The sequence below is a fragment of the Pituophis catenifer genome, unplaced genomic scaffold (assembly GCF_029215685.1).
Source record: "Pituophis catenifer annectens isolate HBS135680 unplaced genomic scaffold, rPitCat1.0.hap2 SCAF_6, whole genome shotgun sequence".
In the NCBI taxonomy this organism is placed as follows: domain Eukaryota; kingdom Metazoa; phylum Chordata; class Lepidosauria; order Squamata; family Colubridae; genus Pituophis; species Pituophis catenifer.
This window is the reverse complement of record NW_027256886.1, coordinates 67868483-67893856: the sequence shown is the minus strand read 5'-3', so window position 1 is coordinate 67893856 and position 25374 is coordinate 67868483. Positions and strand designations below refer to the sequence as shown.

The following is a 25374-nucleotide window of genomic DNA, read 5'->3' as shown; positions in this document are numbered from 1 at the left end:
TCAGTTGAGAATCTTGTTTGAAGGTTTATTGATGGTGGTGGATATCTTTTTTTTTTTTTTAATTTGATTTATATGCCGCCCTTCTCCGGAGACTCAGGGTGGCTTACAATGCGTTAAGCAATAGCCTTCATACTTTTGTATATATTTATACAAAGTCAGCTTATTGCCCCCACAAACTGGGTCCTCATTTAACCTACCTTAGAAAGGATGGAAGGCTGAGTCAACCTTGAGCCTGGTGAGATTCGAACTTACAGTAATTACAGACAGCTGGTGTTAATCACAATGCTATTAGTCTGCTGAGCCACCAGGCCCCCTCAAAACTTTTGTTTGAGTTTTGTTCAAAGCCTCTTTAGGCCAACATCACTGGGCAATTTCCATTCCCACTGGTGTAACAAAACTATCAACTCCCAGATTTTTCTGGCTCTTTCTTTTTTTCCTTGCAGTTTATCCAGATCAAATTTTTTTTTCCTCCTTGCTATTAGATGTTCCTTTTCTGCTTTCAAAAGATGACACATGTTCCTGCTGGACGTCATCTCTCTGCTCACATCGATGCTTGATTTGTCCTCCTTCTCTGTATTTCAAATTGCAACCCAGATATGTGGGGAAAGTAGCACTCTCTCTCCAACTGGGTATAATGTACCCCCATTGAATCTTTTTACAGGTGAGCAGCATGCGTGCTGAAGAGAAATTGCTGCGGAGTAAAGTTAATGAACTTGAGAAAGCCAAAGGCCAGCTAACTGAAGAGCTGGATCTCAAGCAGCGGACGATCCAGCAATTTAAGAAGGTGCCACAGAAAGTTTCAATTTGGGTAACATGTAGGGGGAAGGGTTGAAGATGACTTGAGTAACATGGCTCTTTTAGGGCAGTCTGTCCTTTGTGCGTGAACCCCTAGTGAAGACAGTCGGTACTTTGCCGTGAAGCTCCTTGTGAAGACAGTCGGAGTTTTGCGCGTGAAGCTCAAAAGACACATGCTTTGCATGTGAAACTCCTTGTAAAGATAGGGTTTTGCGCATGAAGCTCCTAGTGAAGGCAATCAATGTTTGCGTGTGAAACTCCTTGTGAAGACGGGGCTTTGCGTGTGAATCTCCTAATGAAGGCAGTTGGTGCTTTGCGTGTGAAGGCAGTGAAGGTCCAGAGAGATCCACTCAAAGGCAGACTGAATTTAATGTGGTTTACTGCTCTGTGTATTTAGGACTGCTACCTGCAACTGAGCACAGTGATTCTGACTTTAGAATTACCCAGTTTTTATGGGGTTTTTTTAAAAAAAAACTTTTACAAAATGTTTAGTGTCTATGTCTGATGTTTTTATTTTTGTGTCCAAATCAGGATGATCTAAGTAAGAAGTTGGAGGACCTTTTGCAGCAGTACCAGAAATCATGTGAAGGTATGTAACAATGCTTCTAAATGTTCTAAATCAGTGTTTCTCAACCTTGGTAGCTTGAAGATGAGTGGACTTCAACTCCCAGAATCCCCCAGCCAGCGCTGCTGGCAGGGGGATTCTGGGAGTTGAAGTCCACCCATCTTCAAGCTACCAAGGTTGAGAAACACTGTTCTAAATGATTCTGCTTCTTCTCTCTGGATTTTATCATTTTACTAATCTATATATAGTGTTGATATGAAGTACTATATCAATAAAACCCCTACTCACATTTGCATGCCTCCTTTCTGCATAGAGCAGGAAGCTGAAGCAGGGAATCACTCGGGTTAGAAAAGTGGTCCTGAGGCCCACAGCCATTTTCTCCCTGCTCCCCAAAGAATTCACTGGAAGGACTGCACGGAAGGTTTACAAGAGTAGCCATTTTTATTTCAAACTTTAGATGTACGTTGCAAAGAGAAGACCATTGATGACATGAGACTGACCTTAGAGGAACAAGAACAGACTCAGTCTGAACAAGATCAAATTCTTCAGGCCACGTTAGCAGAGAATGAAAGATGTAAAACAGGTAAGCCACAAAACAGGTAAGCCACAAAAGAGCCTTGGTGGCGCAGCAGACTAAAGTGCTGTTAAGTAGCACCAGCTGCCTGCAATTAGTGCAAGTTCAAATCTCACCAGGCTCAAGGTTGACTCAGCCTTCCATCCTTTCGAGGTAGGTAAAATGAGGACCCGGATTGTGGGGGCAATAAGCTGACTTTGTATAAAAAAGAACACCGCTGGGGTGGGGGGGGGGCAAAAGCCCTACTAAGCAGGTATATACAAAAGTACGAAGGCTATTGCTTAACGCATTGTAAGCCCCCCTGAGTCTCCGGAGAAGGGCGGCATATAAATCGAACCAATGAATGAATGAATGAATGAATGAATGAATGAGTGAATGAATGATTGATAGATAGATAGATAGATAGATAGATAGATAGATAAATAAATAAATAAATATGCATTATTCCCTATACTCCCTTACACAAATGCCAGGCGACCTTTGAAGCTGAGATGTAGCATTCAACAACAGGTAGTCCTCGAGTTGCAACAGTTCATTTAGTGGCTGTTCAAAGTGACAACGGCACTGAAAAAAGTGACTTATGCCCATTTTTCACAGTTACAACCTTTGCAGCATCCCCATGATCAGGTGATCAAAATTCAGACGCTTGGCAACTGGTTGATATTTGTGACTGTTGCTGTGTCCCAAGGTCACTTTTTGTGACCTTCTGACAAGCAAAGTCAATGGGAAAGCCAGATTCACTTAACAACCGGGTTAATAACTTATCAACTGCACTGTTTCACTTAACAACTGAGGGAGAATTTAATCATGAAAGTTGCACCCTTTGTTTCACATGCCAGGAAATTTGACCTATCTCGTCTCTTGATCATTTGAAGTTTCATCTTGCAATCTTTGTAGGCAAATTGTGACTGTCTTCAGTTGCTGCTAATGGGATTCATTTGCTCTCTTGCAATTGTATGTCATCTTGCTAATGCACATGTTTTGCTGTAGAATTGAAAGAATGGGAGAGAAGATGCCAGGAGCTAAAGGAGCAGAAGAATGATCTGAGGCCACAGGACATGAAGGAAGGCTGTGAAAAAGACACCAACTTGCTTCACGAACAATTAAAACAATTGCAAGAGAAATTAGAGGTAATGCATCAGATCCTGTCACATTTAGTGGCAAATATGAGACTTCATGCCAAACTACTTGTGAAGATCATGTGCTTGTTTAATTTGTTTCTCCAAAAAAAAAAAAAAAAGCTAATAAACTTGGCATTGGTAGTCTTGACAGACAAAGGATTTTTATAACAGTATGATCAAAACCGCATGATTCTAACTTTTACAAATTTCAGTTCCCCACTAACTACACTTAGGTTCTTGGGTAGGACCAGGGGTGAAATGCTCCTGGTTTGGACCGGCTCGGCCGATCCGGTAGGAATGACGGCTGCTGGTTCAGAGAACCGGTAGCAATTATCTCTGGTGGCCCCGCCTCCACCCGCCCGGTTGCCCGCTCCCGCCGCCTCCGTGCACTGCGCTTGGAAGGGGCCGCCGCCGCTGCTATTGTCGCTGCCGCTCTCATCGCCTTCCCTCCCTGCCTGTCCGCTGCTCTCATCGCCTTCCCACCTGCCCTCCTGGAGCACTGCTGCGCCGTCGCCATTCGCTGTCTTCAGTCTCCTGCCGCAAAATGAAAGCGAACGACAGCGATGGTGCTTCGGGAGGGTAGGTGGACATATTCATTATAGTTGTCAGCTGCAGACATCCGCCTGCCCTCCCGAAGCATCACCGCGGTGAACAAAAGAACCCCATTGCTCCGCGCCTCCTCTTGCAGCCAAACGCACCCAGCCGTGCGTGCCCTTTCCTTAAATGGGCTGTGCATGGGGCACTTGGGGAGAGAGCGAGCAAGAGAGCTCGCTGTTTTTGTGTGTGTGGGAGGGAGGGAGGGAGGCAGCGATCTGAAGCCGAGGCACCCAAACTTCTGGCAGCGGTGGGGGTGGCTTCTGAGCAGCCCTGAGTCAGCCAGACTCACCTGACCTACTCTCCTCATCCGTCCCCCCCCCCCCACTCAAGCAGTGGCAGGCTTTGCGGGACAACAGGGCCTCTCATTTTTCCCACGGCGCGGCATACGCTTGCTACCTCTGCTTGTCTGCTTGCAAGCGGTGATCTCTGCTTCTCTCGGGATGCTGGTGCTGGCACCATGGATGCATAGCTTGTCGGGGCTGAGCGGGGCTGTCACGCCACTCCCCCTCGCTTCCTCAAGTGCAAAGCTGAGGCCGTGTGCTTCCTCACTGGGCTGGCCACCGGCAAAGAGCCACAAGCCCAACAGCCGCTCAATGCTCCGCACACTTCATAGTCCAGCCACCGGTGGGGACGGAGCAGCCAGCCCAGAGGCAAGAATGATTCCTGCCGCTGCTTGAGCAGGTAGGATGGGTGCATTTGACTGCAGGAGGAGGCCTGGGTGGAAGGCGACTTTTTCTGCAGCATCTCCCTCCCCTCTTTGGATCACCCTGCAAGGGGGAGGCTCTGCCTTTGCAGAAACGGGGCAGGCGGTTTGTACGGAGCATTGGGGGGGGGGACAACGTGCGGCCCTCTGGGATGAAGAAGCAGGGCAAGAGAAGGTTCCGAGGCAGTCAAGCCAGAGGAAAACTCAAAGTGTTGGGGGCTTCAGAAAGGCAGAATGTGCTTCAGAATGTGCAGCTCCTGACTCTAACAGTGAGTGACATGAGTGACGTCATGTTGGCCATGCCCACCCGGTCACATGACCACCAAGCCACGCCCACAGAACTGTTAACAAAAAAAAATTAGATTTCACCCCTGGGTAGGACTATATGGGAAAACATATTTTTAAGCTCTTTTTAGTTTTATTAGTTTTTTAAGTGTAAATTGGGTTTTAATTGGATTGTTTTAAATTGTGGGCCAAAGCTGTATAATTCTTTTAATTGATTTTAAATTTTGTATTGGTATGTTTTTTATCCTTGGCTGTGCACCGCCCTGAGTCCAATAGGAGAAGGGCGGTATATAAATTGAATAAATAATAAATAATAATAAAATAATATTTCCTTAGATGCTGTCAGCTCTAGAAGTGAAGGGCTTATTTGGTTTGTACTAATGTATTGTAATCCAATGCTAATGGCAAAAAGGAAGCCACCATTTTGAGCAGAATTGGTAAAAAGGACTGGGACGTCTACTCTTTAATCTTATTCAGCTGACTATTCAGTCTGTGAACAGGCTCATGAAAGAAAACAGGAGCCGATTCAAGGCAAATATTATTGGAGATGGAATAAAACCTGTTTCCCTTTCCAGTATATCAAAGAAGTGAATATATAGGCACCCTATACATGTGAATGGATGCACATACAGCAGGGTGGGGTCAACAAATTCAAGATGGCAGTACAATGGTGCAATCAAGTTCTGCTTGTTTCTAGCTATGTTGGGCCTGCAAACCTGAAATCACACCATTAGAGTTCCATCTTGCCTCTTGACAAAAGAGATGATCTTACAACAAATAATGATCAGGAATGGAACACCCCCCCCCCCCCCCGGTGATTCTTTGATTAGAAACAGTTTTCATGAGACATTCCCTTAGCTTTGTACAAAGTCTGTGTTTCTCCAATTCAGATGAAACAAGATGAGAGAAATGAAGAGAGCTCACAAACGCAGAACGTACTCCTTTGTCTGCTAGAGTTCAGTGTTATATGTAAATTTGATATTTAAACACATGCTCTTTTGACAGGAAGGCAGGCATGCTTTGAGGAATTTGGGGAATGGAAACGGAGATTTTCACATCTCAATGATTTTGTCTCTAGAGCATTTTCAGTTCCATTAGAAGAAAAGGTGTAACTCTGATTCCTTTTAAAACAGGAAGGCAAAGAACAGCATGAAACTGATCATAGGAAGTGGCTGGCAGAAAAGACGTTCCTTATAACTCAGGCGAAGGAAGCGGAAACTCTCCGTAACAAGGAGATGAAAAAATTTGCTGGAGATAAAGAATATTATGCCAAGCAACTCACAGAAGCAGTAAGTGAATTTTTGCTTTTTCTTTGTATCTCTGAAAAAAATCAAAGAGAAAGACTTGTGTATGAATGTCTTCCAATTTATCTTGTGCCTTACTGTTGAGCATATAATATCTGAAAAATACATGTGTGCCTAGACAAATTCTGTAAGATCACGCACGCACATGTACACATTATAATATGCTTCAGCTTTAAAAACTAGAAACTCCTTCAACAAGAGCAATACAGGGAGTTCTCAACGACCACAATTAGGCCCAAAATTTCTGCTGCTAAGTGAGACAGTTGTTAAATGAATTTTGCCCCATTTTATGACCTTTCTTGCCCCAGTTGTTAAGTGAATCACTGCAGTTGTTAAATTAGTAAAACGGTTGTTAAGTGAATCTGGCTTCCCCATCAACTTTGCTTGTCAGAAGGTCGCAAAAGGGGATTGCACGACTCTGGGACCCTGCAACCATCATAAATATGAATCAGTTGCCAAACATCTGAATTGACCATGGGAATGCTGCAACGGTCGTGATTGTGAAAACTGATCATAAGTCAGGGTTTTTTTTAGTGTCATTGTTACTTCAAAAGGACACTAAACAAAACAAACTGTTGTCCCAAAGGTGCTTTTTCAGGAGGTAACTGGACTTCCTTGTTTTTTCTTTGAAGATGTTTCACTTCTCATCCAAGAAGCTTCTTCAGCTCTGACAGGATAGTGGGGAATGGTATCCTGTCAGAGCTGAAGAAGCTTCTTGGATAAGAAGCAAAACGTCTTCAAAGAAAAAACAAGGAAGTCCAGTTACCTCCTGAAAAAGCACCTTTGGGACAACCATGACCTGGATGACTGAGAAGCTCTACAGACTTTTAAAACAAACTGTTGTTAAGTCGAGGACTGCCTGTAATAGTCTAAACATCGGGCTGACTTTGTGACCGATCATAATAATTTTTAATAAATTCTAACTGGGCATCCAATGCAAGACTGCCTCTAAAAATTACACAGAAATGACAGTTGACACAAAATGTATTCATGAAATTTCAACGGTGCTGAATGAAGGTATGACCCTTGTCCAAAGTTATAGCTGTTGCAGTGCCCCCATGCTCATGTGATCAAAATTCAGGCCTTTGGCAATCCACCCATCCTTACGACGGGCTGCAGGGACGTTGCAACTGCTCCCACTCACTATTTCTCCTCACCATCTCAGATGCTCAGCTGGCTCACCAATTGTAAAGTGAGTCCAGAGGCCTTGCCCCCTCCATCCTTATCCCCTTACTTTTGGGTTGTTCTGCAGCTGCTTATGGGCATGCCCAGCTGATGTGAGACATGGCTTTCCTACCAAAGCTGCATTGGGTCATCCTGCAAGCGAGTGCCATTCTTGCGGTCATTCAGAAGGTGCTTTCTCCAAATCATGCCAGGGCGGCCTCCTGCAACCCCTGAAGCTCGCTCTGCTTAATGACCCACTCAATCACTTAACAGCCACAATTGGGAGTGCCGTTATTGCAGTCGTTGAATGAAGCAGTCACAGGGTGCCTTGACTTATGATTGCAAACAACTTGCAATCAACATTCCAGGCTCAAAAGTCATATGACACTTTTAGGTTTACTGTTTTGGTTACGTTTTGAAATGCAATCTAAAATGTTGGTTTTGACCTATATGTCTTTTATCCCGATGATTGTTGGCACCAAGGTATTTATATAAGACAGCCTTCCTTTCCTTTAAGTTAGTCCTCTCAATTCATCCTCCACTTATCCTATATGGATAAGTGGAGGATGGTTTTAATGGTTCCCCAAATAAGGTGAAAAAATTTAGGGTTTTGAGCAATGCTTTCTTGAGGTAGTCTCCAGGTTTTTCAACATCTTTTCTATATTAGATTTAGCACACATTAGCACTCTCATTGTTGGCCAAGGGTATCCATGGGATATGGTAAAAGAAATGTCAAGATGGCGGCCACAACAGTATATTGCACTTAAAAAGCAGTCAAAGCTTTGATTGCATTGTACCATCATAACATTTTTGACCATATCTATGGACACACCCACCTCATTGTTGGCCTTCCGGAGTTAAGAACAGATTTGCTCCCAAGGGCCATTGAGGAATGGTTACTCTTATATTTACCACTTTATGTCTATTTACCACTTTATGTCTCGTGGTTGTTTCTGTTTTTAATTGGCTTTTCTATTTTACTTTGTTTTTATGTTTGTAAACTACAAAGAATCATTCATGGTAAACACAACACATCCATCATCATCATCATCTCTGTTTTCTCTCCAGGAAAACCGTGTGGCAGAAAAAGACCATGACCTTCAAAGATGGCGGGTAGAAAGAGACCAGTTGGTGGCAGCTCTGGAAGTTCAGCTGAGTTCTCTAATCTCAAGTAACGTACAGAAAGATAAAGAAATAGAAGAATTGAAAAAGATGATACCGCAATCTTCTGGGAAGGTTTGTATAGTATTGCAACTATCCTTCAGAAGTCTTTTTTCTCCGCTATTCTCAATTTGCCTACCATGGGAGCACAGGTGTGGTTAAAAAAAAAAGAAGACAAAGTTCTTGTCAAGGTAATCAAAGGCCTGTTGATTTCTACATACATGCATATTGATTTCCTTGCTGTGGCGACCATTTGGCATGTTCTATGAACACTCATGTCTTCCTTTTGCCACTTCACAACATTGATTAATTGATGTACACGTCACTTGACTTCCAGTGACAGCTTATAAGAAAACAGGAGAATTATAAAAGAATAAAGGAATGTAGCAATAAAAGAAAATAACCCAGAAAGCAGAGAGATGGGAAAACTGAGCAGCAACAAAACACATATCTATTCCTTGGAAGTAGCTACACTCATTTTAACTAAAGGCCTGGTTGACGAGCCAGGTCTTCAAGACCCTCCAAAATGCCAGTAGGATGGGAACCACCAAGGTTTTTTTGGGATGGTGGTAGTGGAGGAAACCTCATTCCAGAGGGCATGTCTTGTGGAAGCCTTTTGGGGAGTTGTGGAGGGCCTGGAGAACAACTTTACTTTCACAAGGAAACTTCTGGAGGCAAAACACTCATTGTTTGACTCTCTGAAGAAGAATTTCTGGGGAATGGCCATAAGAGAAATTCCTAGTTACATCTGGGTGGCCACCAAGGGACGAATGTTGAAATAAATAAATAAGGTGGGTTAAGCAATGGGGATTTTTGTTCTAATCCAGCTCTGACACAAGGTTAGTGTTTTCTGTGGTTGTTTTTAAGAAATTATCAGTAGCTGCACAGAGCCCTGTAGGTTACATAGCTAAGCACTGCATTCTCCACATCCTTTGGCTGCAGGCCAAGCTCTTGATATTTAAAGTTGCTGACTGAAAGTTCACAAGAATCTAGTGCGACCTTTGAAGGTGCAAAATCACCACCAGTCTATCTTTCTTCTCTCTCCAATTCTAAGTGCTTCCACAGCATAGGCTGGTTTGGAACTATCAGGTCACAGCCACAACCAATAATAACGACAATCATGAATTTATTCTGATACAGACAGTCCTTGATTTACAACCATTTGCTTAACAATGGTTCAAATTAATGGTAGCCTTGGGATGGATGCTTTATGATGTGTAAAGCACTTCCAAGTGTTGCGAAAAGTTGCCTTCACCCCCTGATTACATGATCGAGATCTGGATGATTGAGAACCATTATCCTTATGACCAATTGCTAAACTCACCATGATCATGTGATCTCCATTTGCAATCTTCTTGGCTGGCTTTCCCAGAAAGCATTAAGACAAGGAAGGTTGCAAGCTGTGGCTACCAGCCAAGAGGACTGCCTCTCGTTTCTGGGGTCTGGCTGAAAGAGTTGCCTATTGGGAAGATTTCAGCTCTGTGTGGAACTCAAACTCTCCGGCAACCAACTTTTTCACTCTGTCCTAATGGCGAGATTGCTTAATGACCGCAACTGGGAGTTCTGGGATTGCAGTTGTTGAGCACAGCAGTAACGTGAGCATCTTGCTTAATGACTGCTTCATTCAACAATTGATGATTCTGTCCCAATTGTGATTGTAAATTGAGGATTACCCATAGGCAGGTTTTCCAAAAGGCCTTCCAAAGCTTTTAAAACAGACTGATTTCAAAGATCAACACTTTCACAATTAAAACAATAATGTAAAAGCAGACAGCCTTTTCTCTAGGGTTAGAGGGATATTTTTTTTGCTGTGCAGGGAGAAGCTACCAAATTGATTCCTTTAACATAATTGGAGAACATTTAAAGGCCAAACTAATATTTTAGGTTTTGTGGTGACTTAACGCATCCAATTTGCCACATAAATTTTTGGCAAAAAATTGATTGGGGAAAATGTCAGTTTTAAGTGTTCCCTTTAAAATGTTGCAGTTCAACAAAAACTGTGGTCCAAAATCAAGTTTTTAGTGTTGTAAATTTGAACAGTCAGTAAATGAATTGTTTTACTCTCTACCTGACTTCCATTTTATCTATAACATTTATCGATAAAATCCTGCATAGCATAGCCTAGCACAGAATGTCAAGAGCTGCCTTGCCAGAATTAAACCCTCCATCCAGTCCAAATGTTTAGGAAGAGCCTCTTACCAATCCCCGCTCCCTAAAACGGTGTGTAGGGGATGATGTGAGCCAGGTGGCTGGCCTTTTCATTTATAGCCTTCATGCTGTGTAACAGATTTCCTGAAAGTACAGTTGACTCCATCCTCCGGGGCAACCTGTGAGACCATTAAAACCTTTCAATTTGCCTTTGACCTTGAATTATAACGAGCACCACTTAAATTAATTAGTATCCTTTTTATAAGGATTCAGTTTGGGTCGGTCCCTGGGACTTCAGATTTAGTCTTCTGAGCTTTTGGACTTGTGCTAGAGACCATCCTCAAGTGAACTAGCAGAGTGTGTGCTTCGTGTCTTTTTTTTTTTTTTAATTTTATATTTTATTTGCAATCTTATTCTGCTTCGTTGTGCACTACTCAGAATCTCCACTAATTGGGATAGTTTACAAATATTGCAAATAACCAAGTAGGCATATTTTATTTAAAAGAAATTTTGAGAGAGAATGAGGAGAGATCCCCATGCACGTATACCTGAAGACGAGGTTCTGCCAGCAGGCCTGGGGAACCCAGAGCGGGATGGGGCCCATTAAATGGCTAGTATGAATGTGTGTGGGGGGACGTGGTGGCTCAGCAGCTAAGACACAAGTTCACAAGTTCAGCGTTTCGAATCCTTAGTTCCGCGTAACGGGGTGAGCTCCCGTTAATTGTCCCAGCTTCTACCAATCTAGCAGTTCGAAAGCACATAAAAAATGGAAATAGAAAAATAGGGACCACCTTTGATGGGAAGGTAACAGCATTCCGTGCACCTTTGGCGTTTAGTCATGCCTGGCCACATGACCACGGAGACGTCTTCGGACAGCACTGGCTGTTCAGCTTTGAAACAGAGATGAGCACCACCCCCTAGAGTCAGGAATGACTAGCATATATGTACGAGGGGGACCTTTACCTTTTATGAATGTGTGTTGTCGCTGGGGTGGAGGGTTATTATTTTTCTTTTTTATTATTTTTATTTCTTTTATATTGTGTTTTTATGTCCTTGTAAGATGCCTTGAGTCGCCATGTGCAAATAGGAAGCAATATAATTTTTTTAAATAAATAAATATCATCTTAAATTCCCAAAGGAAAACCAGGCTGCAGATTCAATGAATAAAGAATATGTTTAAATTAAATACTATTGAACAGAAAATGTACTGAAATCCCCATATTGATCCACGCTTCGCTGCATTTTAAATTGTCTTCTTATTGATCCTGTCTGAATCTATTTAGCTAAATATACAATGTCTTTTTTTTTCACCCTGTAAAGAAGCACAAAATTACCGCTGAAGGATTACGAGATGATGATTCCAAGGAACTAACTGAGATTGGATGTGGAAATGTTGCCTCTGCAGTGTTGACGATTTCAAATGGAGCAGAAAAAACTCAGGTGGAAGAGTCCAGTGACTCTAAGCAGGTGCAGGTAATGGTAGTTTACAATTTGAGTTCTTCTTAGCCCAGCACAATTTATCCTCAGATAAAGAGTTGTGTGTTTTTCTTCCATTTTGAAGAAGAATTTAGGGTAAAGCAAAGTGTGCAGGTGGGAGCACATCTATCCTAATAATCCCATGGTAATCCCTTTTTCAGGAGGCAACTGGACTTTCTTGTTTTTCCTTTGAAAACATTTCACTTCTCATCCAAGAAGCTTCTTCAGCTCTGACCGGATAAATGGGGAATGGAAGAATGTATATTCCTTGCAAACAGCTGGTAACCTGCATCCTTTTAGAGAGTCGTTGAAGGATGCAAATGACCAGCTGTCTGCAAGGAATATAAATCCTTCCATTCCCCAATATCCTATCAGAGCTGAAGAAGCTTCTTCAATGAGAAGCGAAACGTCTTCAAAAGAAAAAACAACAAAGTCCAGTTGCCTCCTGAAAAAGCACCTTTGGGACTACCATGACCTGGATGACTAAGAATCTCTATAGACTCCCATGGAAAGTTCTGTGCATGCAGATTTACAATCATTGTGGGTCTCAGATAGGAAGGGAGCAATTTTGGCTTTGTATCCATTATATCCCGAATTTCTCCATTCCTTTAAGAGCAGCTTTGATTTGGTATGCTGTATAGGTAGCCCTCAATGTACGACCACAATTGAAGCCAAAATTTATATTACTGAGAAATTTGTTAAGTGAGTTTTGCCCCATTTTACGACTCGTTTCGCCACGTTTGTTAAGTTGTTACTGCAGTTGTTAAATTAGTAATGCGGTTGTTCAGAGATGGTTTCCCCATTGGCTTCGGTTGTCAGAAGGTCTCAAAAGGGGATCACATGACTCTGGGACACTGCAACCGTCATAAATGCAAGTCAGTTGTCAAGCATCCAAATGTAAATCACATGACCATGAGGATGCTGCAACGGTCATAAATCACTTTTTTCAGTGTGCCTTTGTAACTTTGAAAGGTCACTAAGTGAACTTTTGCAAGTCGAGGGTTTTGCTTGTTTGTGCGGCCCAGTTTCTGGCATGCCATGGCCCAGTGCCATGATTGGAGACTGGTGTTGGAGACCCTTGCCTTAGAACAGGGGTCTCCAACCGTGGCAACTTTAAGCCTGGCGGATTTCAACTCCCAGAATTCCCCAGCCAGCTGGGGAATTCTGGGAATTGAAGTCTGCCAGGCTTAAAGTTGCCACAGTTGGAGACCCCTGCCTTAGAAGATTAAAACTGGAATCTGGTGGTTCTATTTTCCTTATCCTGCAGCAAACTTTCTTTTTGTTTCATAAAGCTTTTCCAAAAAAGTGTAATGCACAAAAAGGGAAGAGTTATTATAAATAAATTGAAAAGAGAACTTATTGGCAGGAAGGCAAATCAGGAGGCAATTTAACGGTTGCAAATATCAAGATAATTTTTTCCTGTCTTCCAGAAACTGGCTTATTTCTGAAATGGGCAAAATAAATCTTCGTTGAGGATCGAACCTTCACATATATACAATATGGAATATTGATCTTGCACTACTTGTATTCTGATCCAGAATGAATTATTAGTTAAAGTTTAGCTAAGCATGCCAGAGTTTAAAAATCCAATATTGGAACAGTTTCTCTAAATTGAACAAGACTTTAGTCTGGTTAACTTTCAACTGTGTTTAGTTTAGAAGAGAAGGATTAGAAAGGATTAAATCAGCACAACACTTCTTTCTTTAGGATCTTTAGCAATTGTTCTTTGCCTGTACTCTCTTAGATTGGTTAAATTCCTGAATTAAAGACTATTAGTAGTAGATTAGTATGTGTGTGAGAGAAAAACAATGCCCACCATTTTGTTTTATTTATTTATTTGCTTTGAGGGTCCCAATTTACTCCTGCAATCAACTGGGGAAGTCTTATATAATGTCACTAAAATGGTATAGCTGAATTTATTTTTTTATTTTTCCTTTAGTGGGAGACTTTGGAGAGGAGAAAACAAAGTAAATAGTTTTGGAGGCAAACTGCTCACATTTTTGATCTCTTCCAGTGGTTCAGAATTGTGTTGCCACATTTGAGCATCACAGTAGCCATATGTTGGCCCTGCAATTTTTTGGGTTGTTTGGGGAAGAATAAGAGTAGAAATGGAGGCATTGCCTTCCAGAAGTCTCCCAATCCTTATCCCACTCAAGACAAAAAATAATATTATCACCCAAATGACTTATAGTTTGCTGAATGCAGCTGGCATAATATGGGAAGTCACATGCAGTTTAGCAATCATGCCGGTTGCTTATGCAGACTATTTTTGCAGTTATTAGAAGAAAGTGGTTGCTTTATCTAGTTCTTTTCATACAGCAAACTTCAAGTTGCCGTAGAACTTTTTAAAAAAAAATCTATTTCTTTCCAGATAGCCTGATGCATTCAGGTGCCATTTTCTCAAGCAGACATAGCCCATAATTCTATAAAGCAGCATATATTATTAATATGATTGACAAAACAAGGCACTTGGAGCAGGAAATAAAAGTTGCAATTAAGTGCTGTTCTGTTAGGAAGATATTTCACCATGTGGTCACCATTATGGTAGAAATCAGGTTCCTCATCTTGTCCTGTTACATCACTAGTGGCAACAAAATCATGTGGTATTTCTGAACAATGCAGATCTTAAAATCCCATCAAATTCTTTCTTCCACAGCTTAAAGGAAAAAAAACTAACTTGTCAAATTGCAACTTGTCAAATGGCTCCTTACTGCAAAAGTCTAGCAAGGAATCTTCAGGAGATAATGTTCAGGTAATCCCCTCATCTTGTTTGGTGTAGTGGTTAGAGCATCAGGGTAGAAACTAGGAGATTGTGAGTTTGTCCTGCTTTAGGAAAAAAACCAGCTGGCTAACCTTGGCCAGCATTCTCTCTCAGCCCTAGGGAAGAGGTAATAGCAAACCATTTCCAAATATCTTGCCAAGAAAACCGCAGAGATTAGTTCACACATTTAGCAGGAGTCAAAAAATGATTCCAAGATATTTTAAAAAAAGGGCCCATCCAGCGACAGTAGCATTTTGCTCAATGGCATTTAATCCTAGATATATTTGAGGCATTCTGCTTCTTGGTATTGGATTTTGCTGCATTGAAAGATGTTTAGTTTTCATATAAAACTGGTCTTTTGGGAGTAAATCACTTTAGGTTTATTGATGCACTTCTATGTTGCTTTTCAATGTTCTATCCTCCAGTAAAATTGTACTTCATTGAATTCTCCTTTGATAGGACAAGTTTTTGATATCACACTATAAGACCTACTGCGAAGATTTGAACAATGACATAGTGGATGCAACAGAGTCACTTTCTTAGAGATTTCTGTTCAGTTTCTCACCTTATTGTTTTCCTTCTCATTTTAAGGGCAAAGCAATAGTTTTTTCTTCTGCTTTCTATTTTATGTCATGTTATTGTACTTGTAGGACCAACCAGATGCTGTCTTAGATTCTTATGAAGTGTCTTCTGAGAGTGAACAAATTAGTCGCTTTCCAAAATCTGAAATGGAAATTCAGTTTTCACCTTTGCAGCCCAATAAGATGGAAATAAAGCATCAAGGAAGTCCTTCTACGGTGACTCTTAAGGTGCCCAAGACAAGAAAAAGGAAGAGCTGCACTATGGATGAGGTACCATGTTTGGAAGAAAGCAAATATTCTTAGTGTGTTTCTTATACAGAAGAAACAATAGGACTTCTGAAAGAAATCTAAAAAGTTGATTGTTAAATCACCAAAGGATGTAATCCCAAACCAAAGAATAAGTCTCATTGGATACAATAGGACACACTTCCTTATAAATGTACAATTATACATGGTTTCTTAAATATTTGGCTTGTACAGTTATATGTGGGGTTTTTTTTAAGGAATTGGATGCATCTGGTTCTATCTTTATAATCTGGGCCAGTGTTTCTCAACCTTGGCAACTTTAAGATGCGTGGACTTCAACTCCCAGAATTCCCCAGCCAGCATGAGAAATTCTGGGAGTTGAAGTCCATATGTCTTAAAGTTGCCAAGGTTGAGAAACACTGATCTAGGTAGGCAATTACTCTGGTGCCAAAATAAGGCTACACTTTGCTTTAATTTTACCAGTGGTTCTCCGGGTCCGCTTTAAGATGCTGGTTCTCACCTATAAGGCCCTACATGACTTAGGTCTGGGATATTTGCAGGACCTTCTCCTGCCTGCCTCTCACCGTCCTGTTCGCTCACATAGGGCTGCTCTCCTCAGGGTTCCGACGGTGAGCCAATGTCGTCTGGCGGCGCCCAGAGGTAGGGCGTTCTCTATGGGTGCTCCCACCCTCTGGAATGAGTTGCCTACTGAGCTCCGGACGGCTCCTGATCTCCACTCCTTCCGTCGGGACCTGAAGACTTGGCTGTTTAAGCAAATAGGCTGACTCTGATTCTGGGTTTTATTATTTATTATTTATTAGTTAATTTGGTTTAAAATGGGATTTTGTTGTACATGTTTTTAACTTGTGTTCGCCGCCCTGAGTCCTTCTGGAGAAGAGAGGCATATAAATACATGAAATAAATAAATAAATAAATAAATAAATAAATAAATAAATAAATAAATAAATAAATAATTGTCACCAAGAAAATAATAGGAATGTATCCATGAAGCCACCAGGGCTCGAGTCACAAGACTTTTTAAACAACCTGCACTGATATTTATATAAGTAGTAGTCTTTTTGTTTAATTTATTTGGGAAAAAACAGGTTCTAGCCTGAAAACATTTATCACAAGTCTCTGGGTTTTTTTTACCAATGTGTTCTTCATGGCTAGCTGCCCCCGAAGTTATAATAGAATTGAAATGCCATAATTTCAATTTCCCGCCAGAGATACGGAGGATCCTGGATTTGCGCACTTTCCGCCGGGCCCTCAAAACATTCTTATACCAGCAGGCTGGTCTGGCCTAACCTCCCTTTTAAATTGTTTTAAATTGTTTTAAATTTGTCTTATAAATTGGGGTGTTTTAAATTTGTTTGTGGGCCAAAGCATTTAATGTATTTTTAACTGAGTCCTTCGGGAGTAGGGAGGTATATAAATTCAAATAATAATAATAATAATAATAATAATAATAATAATAATAATAATAATAATAATAATAATAATAATGTGAGCTGCAGATGTAACTCTAATTTTCTAGGCATCTGTATATGACTAAATCTTAGGTGAGAAACACAAGCCTGTACATCAAGCGTGTCTCTTTTGCCCCCTAAAAAATAGAAAAATCCACTCGGGAATCTGAATGTGTAGCTAAGATCTGACCTTGATCAGTGCCCTCAAACGTTAAAACCATTTCTTAACTATTAATACTATTTTTTTTTCAACATTTCTAAAAGGGACGGTTTAAATTCAGATTTGAAATTTGTATATGAATACTTAGGGGTGACTGCATGGAAAAATAACTTTTGTCTTCTCAACTGTGCTTCCTTCAAGAGTAATATGCTGTCAAGTTTCTGGAAAAACAAACTTAGAAATAAGGGTATTTCTGATGTGAGTCAGGTACTGAATCTTTTTAAGCTTACGGAATAAATAAACAAGTACAAGTAGATAACAATACTTTAATTCAGGGGTCCCCAACCCCCAGGCCACGGCCCACTACCAGGCCACGGCCTATTCGGAACCGGGCCACATGTGCAGCGGGCCAGTGCACACATGTACAGCTCAACTTGTGTGAGTGGTGGGCTGTGCGTAGAAGTCAAGATGTGCATACATGTTCATGTGTGCCATCCCACCACTCGTGTGGCCTGGTTTCCCCTCTCATTCCCACAAGCTGGGCCGCCAAGCCGCAGAGGTTGGGGATTGCTGCTTTAATCCTTCTTCACATTTCACCCAAATACCACATTTATATTATAACAATTATCACAGTTGATCTTTCATCTACTATTTCTTACCATCTCTTGTAATCAAACCTGCTTTTCCAATATACAGTAAAACTTCAATTTAACAGACTATTTTGAAGAGAAAAAGGTATCCAGTAAGCTGAATACCCATTATATTTGAATTTTTGTATTAAATATAAATCATGTCATTTTATGCCAATTTATAGCATTTGCTTAAATGCATAAGTGGAAATAGATACAAGTAACATGTTTTTATAAATGATCTCTACTATTTTGGAAACCAAGTTCATTGTTTAAGGGTAAAATTTTTAGCAAAATTTTGTTCACAGTATATCAGGTCCACTGAATTAGAATCTGTGAATTGAGATTTTACTGTATCTATCTTTTGGTCAGAATCGTTGCTAACTAACTGAAATCTGCCATTATTTATTCATATCCATTAATAGTTTTGAGACATGGTAATCTTAATCTTGTGGGTTTGAAAATAAATTTCATTTAAACAGGTTTTATTTATTTACTGCTTTAATACAATAATAAAAAGAGGAAAAACCAAAATTGTATGTATGCAAATATCACACAAGATATAGAGAAATTGAGAGAAAATGTTAATAAAATAAAAGATAACCACAACAATAATATCTCAATTAAGTGGTAGTTTTTGAACAGTGAATTGAACTTCACCACATGTATAATAAATCTATATACGGTTCCCACCCTTACAGGTCTTTCTTATTCCTCATTAGCCCCTGGCACAAAATACAAAGGCGGGTTGGTCCCAGCCAGCAGGCATTTAAAAAAATATATCAAAATTCTATTCTATTCTATTCTATTCTATTCTATTCTATTCTATTCTATTCTATTCTATTCTATTCTATTCTATTCTATTCTATTCTATTCTATTCTATCCCATCCCATCCCATCCCATCCCATCCCATCCCATCCCATCCCCCATCCCCTATCCCCATCCTATCCTATCCTATCCTGTCATTCCATCCTTCCCTCCCTCCATATCTATCTATCCATCCATCCATCCATCCATCCAATCTTTTTTGAGCTCACCCCCTGAAGCAGAACTAGGCTTCTCAATCATTGTTACTTGGACCCCAGGGAGGGCCACGAAAATCAAAGCGACTGATTTTGTTAACTTCCTATCAGGGTGGATTTGATTTAAATTGAGTTGATTTAAATCACAATTTAAATCATGATTTAAATCACCAGTAAAAAGGCTTGATTTTAATCAACTCAATTTAAATCATAATTTTTAAAGAGCAACTGTCATCTCTGCTACTCCTTTGACCCACTGTTGACTCACCGATAGTCCCAGTGTTGCAGAATATACAGCCTCATGCTACATAACTAAGCTCCATTTCATGCTGAATAAACTAAATTATTTATGTATCTTAAATAGAAAACTATCTTATGATAGATTTTTACCCCAAAAGTTTTTTATTAAAATAAATTCAATAAAAATCAAAAAAATCCGATTTAAACAAAAAAAAAGAAGATTTTTTTGATTTTTTTTAAAAAATCATTGATTTTTATCCACCCTGCTTCCTATTTAGACATTCTTTCATTCATGACGAATGTACTGTAATGGGCAATAAAATATTATGCTAATCTCTAAATTCAGTCTGAAGCACAAACTAATGCTCACGCACTGATTGCAAGTATTCATTTTTGCTTAAGAAGTGCCTGTATATATTAGATCAAAATCCTGCCATTCTGATATACTTAGTGAAAAATCTCAGCCCTCAGAATCCAGATGGTGTTCAGGGAGAAATTGCTGAAGGTTCTCCCAGAGACCTGGGACTGATTCTGAGTCTTTCATTCTAAAATTGGAATGGTGTCCAGTTTAATATAAAGCAAAAACCAATTTAATACAAAAGCAAAAAAACCTTTCCTTGTTGCGAAAAAAATAATAGAATAATTTATAAAGTGGATAAAAATGGCAGAACAGTTAAGCTTAATTCGGAACAATGGTTTTTTTTTCATGTTCTCAGATTAAACAATATGGAATTAATACAGAACAGGACAGAATTATAAACGCAGTCAAAATAAAATTGACAGTATTTCTCTTCCTTTGCTGAAATCCCTAGAGGTTATAACATCTAGAAAATCACAGATTGCTTTGTCCCTGATGGAATAATTCATGATTATTGGAAAACTGCCTTGGATTTAATTTGAATTTAAGATTAACCTTAGAAAAGCATAATGAGATGTAAATGCCCTTCCCATGAGATCTCATAAGTGTTTGGCTTTTTAAAAAATGTTATTTTGCTAATGTCTGTGATAACATACTCTGTCCAATGTGTGAAAAGATTGGCAGTCTTGGTTATTTCCCTCTAAAAAGAATTTTAACAATCCAGTATCACAACTGTAGCTCAGTACTAAACACATCTTTCTCTTTCTAAGGATGCCTTGAAAAATGAAAATGAAAAGAACATAAAATTGCCAGCTAATATGAATGGGTGGTCTGATTCATTAAGGAGACAAGGAAAAAAGGTATGTGAATTAATAACTTTATAATATAATGCTGTGGCAGTAGTTTGACACAGAGTAGCTTTATTTTGACGATATAATAATTTAATTATTAGATTGCATACATTCCTGATTTGAGCAATTATGTGAACCACACGTTCTGTTATATTGCAGTTAAAAAGGAGATAAATTGTAAAGGACACTAGCTTGCTTTAGGCCAGAGTAATGGGCTCTTCCTTTTTTTCTAGCAACTAATTTTCTTTTTCTCCTCTCCAAAGTACATATGCAAAGTGCTGTAGAGCAGGAATCTCCAACCTTGACAACTTTAAGACTTGTGGACTTCAACTCCCAGAATTCCTCAGCCAGCAAAGCTGGATGAGGAATTCTGGGAGTTGAAGTTCACAAGTCGTAAAATTGCCAAGGTTGGAGACCCCTGATCTAGGCAACTTAGAGGTACTAAGGAATAAGACAAGGACTACACAAATGAACTCCAATTTGAGTAGAGATGTATAAGATATTGGAAATATGTGTGAGAATATTTAATGTTCAAAACATGGTAATAATCTGATGCAGGTATACTTTTTATAAAGGACAATATAATTTAGCAAACGTCTTTAGTTCCTGAATAAAATGTTTCAAATATATGTTTTAATGTTTTCTATTGCTTTAGACTCCTCCTCCTAACGCCACTCTCAGAAAGAATTATTCCTTAAGAAATAAACATGCATTAAATATACAATCCACAGCATCCCCAGGTGGAACCCTATACAAATTTGGCAATCTCTTGCAGAATTCCCCTACAATCATACAAACTAAAGGTAAGCAGCCAAACCAAGAAGCCTGTTCCATTAATATGAGGCAATTAGGAGATATTTCTGTTGTTCCATCTGAAACACTGCATATTTTAAAAGGGACAGTTGGTATTTAAACTACACAGCTGAAGAAATCCATTTTGGGCATCACTTGCGTTCTTGGGGTTTTTTAAAAATTGCTTGTAATACTTTGCTGGAGGGACATTGAAACTGTAATTTAATTAGTTTCGGCCTCACCTCATTTAGAGACAGGTCTTTAACTGGAAAGCTTCCCTTTCCTGAAATGATTGCCTCTAGAAGACTACAAGAAGTAAAGTATTTCAAGTTCAACACGTTCTCTTTTGAGTTTGAATCAGCTGTTCCAAAATTACTGGAAACCTTCCAATGCTGCTTTGACAATTCTGGAAGTGTCAAAGCCAGCCCTATTTTGAATTCAAAACAGTGTCATTTTGACTTTAGACTCTTCCAGAAGGTTTGAGATTGTTTGAGAGAAGGGTCTGTTTTGAGCTTGAACAATTTTAAATCCAGAAGCTTTGCATGCCTCTTGGAAGCTTCTGTAAAGCTTAAAAATAGGGTGTGATAAATTGTTGAATTAAAACAAGGAAGATCCCATTTCAAATTCTCACTTGGACGTAACTGCTATAAAGTCACCAAAAAGTCACACTGTTTGTGTCATAAGTTTGCTTAGGATAAAATGAGTCAGAGAATAAAGTCCGAGAATAAACAGCATATTAAAGAAAATGTGCTGGACTGCATATACATAATGCAATGTACATGCAATTATTTATAAGGGTAAGCATAAGGAAGGCAGAAAATGCAGTTGGGTGAGAGTGAACCGGTAATGCTCAACATAAAACTGAGGGGCAGAGTACATACACCATGTATTGGCAATTTGTCCTCTCCCTCTCTCCCTCCCTCTTTCCCTCTCCCCCCCTCCCTCCGTACCTCCCTCCCTTGGCTGGGGAATTCTGGGAGGAGAAATCCACCTGTCATAAAGTTGCCAAGGTTGAAAATCATTGTTCCAAAACATTGCTTTCAAGATTTTCCTGTTTGTTGAATGAATTTCAGTTGTATGGATCATGACTTCTTAAAGACGACTTCCAGGAGAAGAAAGGAAGAGATTTAATTGAGGAAGATTAGTTTTTAAACTTTTTGATTCACTGATGGTTTAAACCAGCATCTCTCAGAGAACTCCATGTATTAGAGTTTCATAGAATGCAATTTGAAAACCCCCGGTCTAGATACAAATAGAACAAATAATGAGATAGAATTGGACTGTTTTGAATTTTTTTAAAAAATGTTTCCTACTGTTCCCTTTCCAGCAAAGAAGCTGATGGCAACAATGAAATCTCCCAAATCTACTGATGAAGAAACTGTTCAGAAAAATGATGACAAACCCAAGAAAGCTAAGCGGAAGCTGCACTCAACCAATATTTCTACTCCTGTTGAATTTTCTGGGCCTGTAGTAAGTGATTCCACAAAGCATTTTGACCAATTCAGAGTGTACAGCCTTTTGAAAGCTGGAAACTTACCTAATTTTTTGGGGGGGAGGGAGGGGGAAGGGAAACAGATGTTATAGGAAAGATGTTATTTAAAAAAGTTATAAAAAAGCTCATGATGCTCAGAAGAAATAAGGTTAGGTCAAAGATGAGGGGCAATGGCAGGATTTTTCATGTTTTTGTTTGGGATGCGTTAGAGTTTTCTACTAACAGGTAGTCCTCAACTTACGACCACAATTGAGCCCAAACTCTCTGTTGCTAAGCGAGACAGTTGTTAAATGAGTTTTGCCCCACCTTACAACCTATTTTGCCGCAGTTGTGAAGTGAATCACTGCATTTGTTCAGATAGTAACACGGTTGTTAAGTGAATCTGGCTTCCCCGTTGATTTTGCTCGTCAGAAGGTCACAAAAGGGGATCACATGACCTTGGGACACCGCAAGGGTCATAAATGTGAGTCACTTGCCAAGCATCTGAATTTTGCTCACGTAACCATGGGGATGCTGCAACAGTTGTAAATGAGAAAAATGGTCATAAATCACTTTTTTTCAGGGCCATTGTAACTTTGAACGGTTACTAAATGAACAGTTGTAAGTTGAGTACTACCTGTATATTAAATCAATTTTACAGGTTTCTCTGAAAGAAAGGCAGAGAAATAGGTGACAGGTAGATATTATAGAATATGATACGGGTATATTGTATAGACTGAGACAACATAGATTTAGGATTTTTTTTTTTATTTTTCCATTATTATTTGGCCCATCCCTACCATCTTCTGGGAATATAACTGAAAGATGCATTTCCTATTGCATTCCGTGTCTGTTCTCCTTAACACACTCTCTATCTTTAGTTTTATTTTATATACTTCTACTTAATTGAAGTCTGTACAGTCCAGTGGGTTTGTCCAAAGTAAATGTGCATATGTTGAGAGGCTTAATTTTTATCCTCAACAATAGGATTTCAGCAAAATCACCATTTCCCACTTCTGTCTTGCCTTCCAAGCTGTCATTATTTTGGCTTGAATAAGTTGTATTGGTTATATATTAGTTATTCAATAAGTCTTAAGGTTATGTCCTGCCCCACTTCTCAACTGCAAGATTAACACAAAATCAAAATCTTCTGATATGGGTCAACCGGAATGCAGCATTTTATCCAAATTAAAAGTAAACAGCTTAATCATAAATAAAGCCGAGAAGAGCAAGCAAAGTTCATCACCTGTATTTGGATTCGGCTTCTTTTTATTACCTTTAGGTGAGATTAGTGATACTTTATCTTGGTTTAGAAGCTTTATTGATTCCAGTATCCAGATATGTCTTATAAGCTGTGCTGGAGGATATGTTTCTGGTTTGTTCAAGGTACAAATAAAACAGATAATAATCACCCAATTAAACCACAGGTTAATGTTTCACAGCAATTCAGTTATCTCAGTCTTTAACTATGTTTTGTTGAAACAAGTCCTAAGCTAGTCTGCATATAACGCTAAACCGTAATAATTGCAATTACACATGTTAAACTTGTTTAATAGGGGAATACCATCATACGATAATAAATAAAAGTATAAACATTATCTAAAAATAATAAGATGGTGAGAATTTTGAGGCATTTTTTTTTTCCTTGACCAAGTGGGAATCTTTTATCTTTTTTGGATAATATTGAGAGTCAGCAAGCATAATCTGAGGCAGGGGTGGGCAACTGTGGCCCTTCTACAACCTGTGGACTTCACCTCCCAGAATTCCTGAGACAGCCAAGCTGTCTCAGGAATTCTGGGAGTTGAAGTCCACAGGTTGTAGAAGGACCACAGTTGCCCACCCCTGATCCAAGGATATTCTTAGCAGAAAACCAAAATACATTATTGCTTAGCATTTGGTGCTAAAACCATTTGTTTTATTATTTTATTCAAGGTCTGTTGTTAGTCATCTAAGAGTCATGAATTCAGATTGCTAACCAGCCTTAAGAGGTTGTATTCTAAAATAGTAATAACTTTCCCACATCATTTGGCTTCTAGTTGGACAAGTAATGAACACTGGATTATTTCTTTACTTTGCATCAGATCTAGAGCAGCTCAGGATTTTTTATTTATTTATTTATTTATTGCTTTTAATTTATATGCCGCCCTTCTCCGGAGACTCAGGGCAGCTTATAATGCGTTAAGCAATAGCCTTCATACTTTTGTATATTTATACGAAGTCATCTTATTGCCCCCACAATCTGGGTCCTCATTTCACCTACCTTTGAAAGGATGGAAGGCTGAGTCAACCTTGAGCCTGGTGAGATTTGAAACCATCACCAAGGTGCCCTAAGAATAAATATATAAGATATTGTGGCCTTCATCATGCTGTTATTTGAGAACCAAAGTTACTTGATCGCTGGCCTCTTTAACTTGAAAGCTCTTGTAAACTTGGGAGGTTTAGCTTCTCCTTCTTTATTGTTCCAAGAAAGAATTTGCTCCGATTCTTACACTTTGACCAAGTAGTATCTGCGTACCAGATCGGATAGAAAACTTTTTCATTTTTTTTTTTTTAGATCTTTGAAGATCAAAAGGAAACCGATCATGAAATCATCAAACGACGGCTCCGAATGAAAAAAAAATAGCAATATTATTTTCATGGATAACCCTGTAATGAATTGTTTCATAGATCTTATCAATGCGGTAACTGCTACTTTTCAAAATTTTGGTGTAGATTTTGTTGATATTACTGTAAAAATGAGCGAAGGGAAATTAAAATATGTTGAAGAGTCCATGGTCTTTTTTTGTTTTAATATGTAGTCTCTTCAGAAGCCCTCTTACACAAGTCTGAATCTGCTATTTTAACTGTGTGGTATAATGATTAAGGTGTTGGGGTAGAATGGAGTGAATCTGATTTTAGTC

General features: G+C 39.5%; 1 protein-coding gene across 1 annotated transcript in view; it reads left to right on the top strand.

Moving 5' to 3' along the window:
- Window positions 1-25172, top strand: part of KIF20B (kinesin family member 20B) — a 57760-nt gene extending 32588 nt beyond the window's left edge. The window contains exons 21-33 of the mRNA XM_070945253.1: window positions 662-784; window positions 1327-1384; window positions 1818-1943; window positions 2925-3064; window positions 5774-5929; window positions 8177-8344; window positions 11738-11890; window positions 14550-14645; window positions 15305-15505; window positions 20131-20220; window positions 20867-21014; window positions 22331-22473; window positions 25029-25172. Of these exons, the coding sequence (XP_070801354.1) occupies window positions 662-784; window positions 1327-1384; window positions 1818-1943; window positions 2925-3064; window positions 5774-5929; window positions 8177-8344; window positions 11738-11890; window positions 14550-14645; window positions 15305-15505; window positions 20131-20220; window positions 20867-21014; window positions 22331-22473; window positions 25029-25097 (1671 nt within the window). The 3' untranslated portion in view covers window positions 25098-25172. The remainder of the gene's footprint in view (window positions 1-661; window positions 785-1326; window positions 1385-1817; window positions 1944-2924; window positions 3065-5773; window positions 5930-8176; window positions 8345-11737; window positions 11891-14549; window positions 14646-15304; window positions 15506-20130; window positions 20221-20866; window positions 21015-22330; window positions 22474-25028) is intronic.
- Window positions 25173-25374: the final 202 nt, after the last annotated feature.